This window comes from Pundamilia nyererei, unplaced genomic scaffold (genome assembly GCF_000239375.1).
Source record: "Pundamilia nyererei isolate P.nyererei 1_Seehausen unplaced genomic scaffold, PunNye1.0 scaffold00068, whole genome shotgun sequence".
Taxonomy (NCBI): domain Eukaryota; kingdom Metazoa; phylum Chordata; class Actinopteri; order Cichliformes; family Cichlidae; genus Pundamilia; species Pundamilia nyererei.
In genome coordinates, this window is record NW_005187469.1 from 1,531,441 (window position 1) to 1,539,708 (window position 8,268).

At 39.0% G+C, this 8,268-nt stretch overlaps 1 protein-coding gene across 1 annotated transcript in view; it reads right to left on the reverse strand.

The window, feature by feature from the left end:
* Window positions 1-8,262, reverse strand: part of acox1 (acyl-CoA oxidase 1, palmitoyl) — a 15,137-nt gene extending 6,875 nt beyond the window's left edge. Inside the window, 7 exon segments of the mRNA XM_013911643.1 lie at window positions 175-394; window positions 800-915; window positions 1,031-1,150; window positions 1,249-1,356; window positions 2,447-2,607; window positions 6,926-7,085; window positions 8,217-8,262. Of these exon segments, the coding sequence (XP_013767097.1) occupies window positions 175-394; window positions 800-915; window positions 1,031-1,150; window positions 1,249-1,356; window positions 2,447-2,607; window positions 6,926-6,987 (787 nt within the window). The 5' untranslated portion in view covers window positions 6,988-7,085; window positions 8,217-8,262.
* Between the last annotated feature and the right edge of the window lie 6 nt (window positions 8,263-8,268).

Here is an 8,268-nt window from a genome sequence, read left to right on the forward strand (position 1 = left end):
TACTTCACATCACATACCGCTGGGATTCATTTTTCCTTTATGCTGATATTCGGGCAAACTAGGAACCACTAGTAGAGTGAAGTACTTTAAAGTACTAGTGTAACGTTCAGCCTGTTCACTTGATTTATTTCAGCTCAACTACAAATTTGTTTTTACTCACTACTTTTGAGTCACGAGATGTTTGTGCAAATGTTTGCATTGACAGCAATCAACTGTCCACTGACCCTGGCCGTATTTCAGACTGGTGACGCACGGCACTGTAGCGGATGGCAATGGTGGAGGACTTTGCAAGGGCTCGAGCTGACTCGGCGACAATCATGGAGCGGATGAACACCATGGTGCCGTAGGTCAGCTTAGTACTTGGTGGTTTCACATAGGTTCCATCTGGCTCCACCTGGTGGACAGAGTCATATTGAAGCCCCACTTGAAATGTATTTATTCTGTATCCATATAACCACCAACAACACCAAGTGTCAATGTATATTACCAAATTCAATAAGTATTTTTTGAGTAATTCTTGCAAGGCATTTGCAAATGTAATCCCAATGAGGACAATTTCTGACACTCATCAGTTAAACCACCACTGTTAGCACAGATTGGCGCTTGATTATAAAATAATCTGCAAGGAGCAAACGGACAAACAATGGTTGAAACATGACCAATAACTGCATTACTGCAGTAACGGGGTATAATTTCAAGATCAGCAATTCCCTTCCCAAAGATCACAAACAAAGAGCTGAGGTAAATTAATCCACTCATGGCGAATCACTGCTGTTAAAAAGACAAACTTTCATTTCACCTTGGCGTATTTCATCAGCATGTTCTCCCGTGGAATTCGTACGTTCTCCAATTTCAGGAAGCCGTTGTCAACCTCATTGAAGCCAAACTTGGGGCCAATGTCGCCAACAACAATACCTGAGAGAGAAAGACAAACAAAGGTAGTAAGAGAAAAAGTGAGATGGACAGAAAAGATGATGAGGACTTACTTTACAAATATCACATTCAGAAAGTCATCACAGACTGTGGTTACCTGGCAGGGGTAAATGTGTGTTCATATCTCTGATGGGTACGATGAAAGCATGCAGACCATGGCAGTTTCCAAGAGTGTAAAGCTGTGCTAACACTATGGCATGGTTGGAGGTTTTCCCAACTAGAAAGAGAGGGTGAAATGGTTAAAAGCAAAACAAGAAAACCCCACAAACGCTATTCATGATGAAACCCCAGACCTAACGGAGTCAAAACACTTACGTCCTCCGGGCCACCACTTGATGGAGCTCACAGTGGGACTGTTCAAGACAAACTCTTGAGTGGCTGGATCATATGTGGCTGTGGTCTCCAGCCCTCTAAGGTGTGTGCCTGGAGTGATTCAATATGTCAAAAGGCCACCAGACACACATGCAGAGAACACAGTTAAAAAGCAAAAGTAGTGCATCACAATGCTGGTTAGACATTAGCAGTCGATCTGATGATTTTTATGCAAAACTACTACTACTGTTAACAAACATGCCTAGACTAAAAATTACATTTACAGAACACAACTTTAGCATCAGAGATAGAAAAAAATCTAAGTTTAAACTTATAATAAATTGACAGCACATTTGGCCCTTGAGACTTAAAGAGTATCCAGTATAAATTTACTTAAGTAAAATAGCTGAATCCACTTCTCTCCGAGAGAAGCTTGTAGGTGTTTGACAGATCTTAATTTTCAATCACAATTTTAAGATGATTCAGTTCTATGCTGTTTAAGCTGGATTTTACTGGTTTTTAGTTAAAGACATAACAGCCCATGTTGTTAAAGTACAGTAAAGATTATTAGTGAAGACAAGAAAACAAAACAAAAACACAAACCAGATAAGAAGAGCTACTGTGGAACAGGAGGGGTGGCCAGGGAGTAGAACAGCCAGTGAGAAACTACTCAATGTTTCTCTGTGGTTACATTTTTTATTTTTTTTTTTAAGTTCTGAAAGGAAAACGGGGCCACTGGACAAGTGTGGACACAGATGTTATGTAAATGAATCATTAGTTTCAAGATTTTTTTTCCTCTTTAACAAACAAAACACTTCCACTGTTAGAGATATACTGGGTGCATTTACCATCATCTAACCTTAAAGTAGCACAGTGGTTTAACTCTTACTTTGTTTGCAGCAGTTCTCTAGTTGACTAAATTTACCTAAATTCCTTGAAGTGTCTTTAAATAAACCACTTGTACACCAGCGCATATTTTGGTTGGTGAATATACATATTTGAATAATAAACTAGTGTTGAATGCCATGTGTAAAATAAACAAATAAATAGATAAAATAAAATAAAAAAAAAGCAGCACTAAGTTCTTTCTTACTTTAAATTGCAACCAACATGACTCAGTAGTTTGTGGGAATATTGACAATAAAATTAAAAATGGCATCGTGTTCCTAACTGGCCTACTCTGTTTCGGACTTCATTTTACCGTGGCCCATCTCAGTCTGAGCGTAGGTGCCGATGATCTTTAGGGTCCAGGCGGGCATGAAGAAACGGTCCATTTGCTCTGGAGTGGCCTGGTTGAGTAGTGTGGGCAGGAACATCCCGAGATGAAGATCCAGGGGCTCTGGCCTGTCAGGGTGCACACATCTTGGCCACGCAAGGCAGTGGGAAATGGGGAAAAAAGCAGGTTGTAATGTAGAAAGGGCGAGGAGAAGGGACGCAGATGGTGGAAATGATTATGAAGAGTTTAAGACAACGTTAGCAGAGATGAATGAGAAGATAATGATGCAGTTTTGTATCCGCAGGAAGAATTATTTACAGGAATTGAAATAGTGATGCAAGAATAAAAGACATGTGCACAAGCAGCAGAGAAAGAGGTGACAAAGACAAATTAAAACAATTTGTCAGCATGACATGCATATTGGAATTGCTGATTTGATCATGTGGTGAGAATCTAACTTCAAACTTCATAAATGCCATTTTCCAAAAGTTTGTCTTTAGTAGTTGGATCTACACATTTACCCAGACCACTGACAGGGATGACCAAGACTTGAACTTTAGCCTACTCTCAGTTTGGGTTGCTCAGTTGGCAACAACTCAAAGCCACCAAAAATGTTTAGGGGAGTTGAACAGATACATAGATGTAAACTGGACCTGCTTGTTACAACGCTGACAGAATGTATATTAATTAAGTCTAAAGAGATAACTGGTAGTGTTATTTATATGCTCGTTTTGAATATGATACTAGTCACATGTTGGGAAATCAAGTTGGGATGGGGCAGCCAAAGTGGAACATTTAATTATTAACATGACTTTGTAGTTACAAAAACAAAACAATAAAAGGATAGTGCTTTCTTTGGTCCTGAGATCATTTACAATGGACAAAAATTGTTTAATGATTTTTGGAACCCATGGTTCGAGTGTCCTGCAGGCTAAAGAGGAGAAGGAACATTAAACAGTCCAGTCATTGAAAGGATTCAGTGTGTCGTGAAAAAAAATAAACAAAACAAATAAACAAAACAAATTCAAAATAACATCCACCGGGCTTTTTAACAGAAAGCCACCAAACAATAGCTGCTTGGCCTACATTCTCTCTCACATAGATTTGCTAATTTCTCAGATTACAAAGAGACATTCAGAGGCCTCATTATGAACTCGTGAGCCACAAACTTCTGCAGCTTATAATGCTGCTTCTCTTACTCTTTAAAGACTTCATGAAAAAGACAACTGAACTAGTTTCATGTTTCTAGTTCCCATCATTTCAAATCCACAGGCCAAACAAAGACAGGCCATCTCTGATCAGTTATTCAGTCTTAATTGTTAAATCATGCATAGAAAAGAGTGCAAATCAGGGGAGCAATCAAAATATACACAAGCTTCATAATTGGGGCATTATCAAGATAGAAAGGGGAATGAAAGAGTTAGTGGGAAGGAAGTAGACTTAGAAACTGCTTATGGGAAAGTGTTGATGACATAAAACTAGTTTAATATTTAGGGTCTAAATGGGAACTTCTACTGAAGCTACGCTAATAGCATGGATAGATCTACATGTAGCGTGTTGTTTAGAAAAGCATGCAAACTGCAAACACAATCATAAGGACACACATGCAACTACTTTGGATTTTCTCAATATTTTGCTTCTGTCAAACACATACAAGAAATTAGAGTTATGGTTTTAAAGGTTTTATTCTTTTGCTCAAATGTGACTCCTGATCATTTATCAGCAGAGGATGATAAAGTTTTGTCCAAGGGCCTTAATCAACATTCAGTAAGTTCAAAGCCAAGTCCAGGACTGACCGTGACCCATCTCAGTTTGGGCATACGTGCCCATCACCCGGTAGGACTCTGCCAAAGGCAACCATTTCTTTTTTTGGTGATGGTCACATTGGCTGTGCAGGAATGGGATGAACATGACAAAGTGTAGTCCCAAAGGCTCCTGATTGTTGCCTTTGACCATACTGGGTAAAGGGAAGTGTACACAAGTGTGGTTCAGACAATGTTAACTCACATATTAGACACGGATAATTTGATTACATCCAATTGGAAGTTTTCTACATACATCAAGTTTGGATCTGTCAAACACATACAAGAAATCAGAGGTATTCTTGGTGTTAAACACTTTTCCCATCCTGCTTAAAATGGCATTTTGCCTGGCCTTAGAGATCATTTATTAAACTTTTTTAGGGAAAAATAAAAATAAAAATTGTAAATTTGAAGCGTTTCAACACAGAATCATTAAGTTTTGTCTAAGGAACTCCACAAAAATTAAGTTAATTTGTGTCAAAAGCTAAATCCAAGACTGACCGTGACCCATCTCAGTTTGGGCATATGTGCCCACCACCTGGAAGGACTCTGTCAGAGGCAACCATTTCTTTTTTTGCTGAGAGTCACACTGGCTGTGCATGGTTGGAAGGAACACCCCAAAATGTATTCCCATAGCCTCTGGGATGTTGCCTTTGACCATACTGGGTGAATACAAGCTCAGATTTACCATCAACTCTAATGTTAGATGACTGCATTATTTTATGACATCAAGTTTATTTCCTATATAGTGAGAAGTTTGGATCTGTCAAACATACAAGTAGTGAGAGACACTCTGTTCAACAGTTCCCAGTTTTGCTAAAATAAAACAACCCCAAAATAGTCTCGTCTTCCCCAAAATATAACTTAGATTAAACTCTCAAAAGATGAGAATTTGAGGCATTTTAGCACAGCATCATGAAGTTGTGTCTAAGGGTCTTAAATAAGTAAATCCAAGAATGACTGTGACCAGTTTGGCCAGATTTTACCAAGTGGAGCAACTTGGTAAAATCTGGTTTTGTTTTTTGTTTTTTTAAAATGGGGCAACCCTCTTAGAAATTGCTGGGGACTGTGTGCAGATAAATCTGTACGATCTCTAGACAGATCCAACAGCTCAAGTGAAATACATGACAAACTATTACAGCGATTGTGTAGATAATGAACAAAGAACTTTGCTTACAGTCAGATCCTGACCCATCTGCATTTTTAATAAGTGGAAACATTTTTCCCTGTATGTTATGCAATGTTGCAAGCCAAAGCCCCATTAAAAGCTGTATCTTGGCAGACATTTCAGTACAGCATGCATTATGTGGTAGTGGGGAAATTTTAAAACATTTAAAAATTAAAATAAACAGGTAACGTGTCATGTTGCAGAGCTCTGTGTGTATGCACCTCTGAGAAAAAGGCACAGAGTTGCTCTTGTGCTCTTTGCACTTTTCATTGTGGATCAATCTCCATGCAGAAATATGACATTCAACCTGAAACACTCCAAACCCATCTGCTCACTGTTCCTCATCAAAATATGACAATGGTCTTCAGTAATATGAGGACCAGAAGAATGTGGGGCTCAGCTCTAAACATGCAGGGTGAGAACTCAGTGACGAGCTACAGATCATTTGGGGATTTTTGACTGTTAATAAATCTGGTCATGTGTCTTGACAACTCAAAGGATTTGTATGAATATGTGCAGTTTACAGTGGAAGTAAAGCTGCACTGCATGGTAGAGCTTTGAAGAATTGAGTTTAAGTAAAAGCACACAGCTCATGAAGAAAGCACACGATACGTGGCAGATTGCTGCCCTCTAACACAATTTTAATCTTTTGCGAACTTTGCTCCAGCTGCTTTTGTTGTTGACTTAGTTGCCAAGAGTGGTTTTAAAAAAAAAAAATCTACTTGATTGGGTTCAATTTGGAGGGGGGAGGGGGGCTCTTAACCTCCTAGGACCTGGCGTCCACATATGTGAACATCACATTTTGGGTTATTTAGACCAAAATACTCAAATTTGCTCTACAAGGGCCTGATATCCACTTACAAGGACATTATACTGCTACTGTTCTATCGAAATTTTAAACAAATATCCTCATAAGTGGCTCTCATTTTTCTCAGAAACAAAAATGTGGTAAAAAATGTTTTTTTTAGTAATTCTTTGTTTTTACATTCATCAGGTCCCAATCAGCCCAAATACCAAAGAGAAATTAAAAATGCATGCCGTGGAAGAGTTCGGGTCTTAGGAGGTTAATTAAGAAAACTATATTAGGGCCGTTCATGTAAGGTCTGTGACACTGTTTGAGATTATTGTTCGGGAACAAACATTGGTTTTCGTTGCTTTGCATAACGCACACGAGCTGACAGAGAAGGTGGGTGGATAATTTGATTACTGTCAAAGTACAGTCGGGGTGTAGTAACATTAACGTACACCACATACACGATACTTCACCTTTGAGCCTCACATCATTTGCTTCATAAGAACATTTCGTTAAGCCTTTTTATGAGTATACGCTGAAATGCACTGAGTGTGATAAGCCCCCCCTCCCCACTTCTACTTTTACAAATGAACAGCATCTACACACAAACGAGTGGATTTAAACATTTGCAGGCTGTTCTTTAATAACAAACCCATTTACTTTAACAGTTGGCTTTATGAGCTGATTCCTCTACCACATACCTCTTATAGTGGTAGATCTCCTCTGGGTCAGCAATACCATACTCTCTGAGCTTCAGGATCATTTGGGCACTTTTTCTAACGGCTTGGTCATAGCGCTCACTGCGGGACAAGAAGTTTGGGTCTTCTTCCTTAAAGTCTGGGTCGCTGAAAACGAGTGACTCTACAGTGGAAATTCAAACATTCATGCATTAGTAAGGCAGCTACTAATTGAACAGGTATGGCACGCTGAAAAGGATGAATCCCACAAATACCTCAAGGCAAAACACATAGTAAGCCTGTTTCACCAGAATTGAGTAGGACACAACCACTCAGCATCCTATAATAAACTGTAAAGAAGTCATTCGCTTAGCAGAATGGTTTTAGTGTCCCCCCCCCATGTAAAAGACAGTAATTACATTTCTAAAAGAGGTCACATGGGAAGCTGGGATTGCTGCAAAGGTAACTCTACAAATAGGCTGAGTTCAGTTCTGCTTAATATCAATAACTAATTCTTTCTCTTTATGAAGTTATTGGTGTGATTCTCCAGTCCCATGTGGCCCCTTGGGAAAATTAATTGTTCCCCCCTGTCCTGTGATCCCTGATGACACAAGAAACAGCTTCCGTTAGCTTGCCATTAGCAGTTTATCAGTTTACATGAGAGACACATTAACCTTTACTAAAAAAAACACTGCAAATGCCCGTTTATTGATTTCCACAATGCCAAATTCCAGCTTGAATTTGAACATTGGAGTACCGGATGAAAGATTTCACTGTACATAAATATACCTACATAGTAATCAGTATGCGCCTCAAGTTGTACGTGCTGAACTAACATTACACGGGACGTGTCAGCAGTTTGGGTTCATCTACCGCTGTCCACAATAAAATAAAATAAAAAAGAAGAAGTGGGTTAAAGTGCATTGCGTCAGTGAAACGCATGAAACGTAATCATAAATATAAATGACACTAAAGCCGAATTTAGATTCGGATCGCATAAAAATCATTGTGGCACAGTCACCTTCAGAAATGCCACTTTAAACTAATAATTCTGAGACTGATATCTAAAACATATAAAAGTGTGTTGTACCCCGGACACTAAAAGTCACCTGCAGGTTATGAGAGCTGCTAACACCTTAGCTAACAGCCGATGGAAACACGGCTGTGCTAACATTAAACTTCTCTTACCTTCACGTGAGTGTTTTTTACTTAAATACAAGTACAGGTCCCATGATCGTATTAAATTAAAACAGTCAGCAGCACCAAACGCGTTAAAATAACATGTTTTGATCAAGGAAGACATTTACAATCTCACCAATTTCTCGCCTTCTTCTGGTCTTTTCTGGGCCACCGTCCAAAATAAAGGT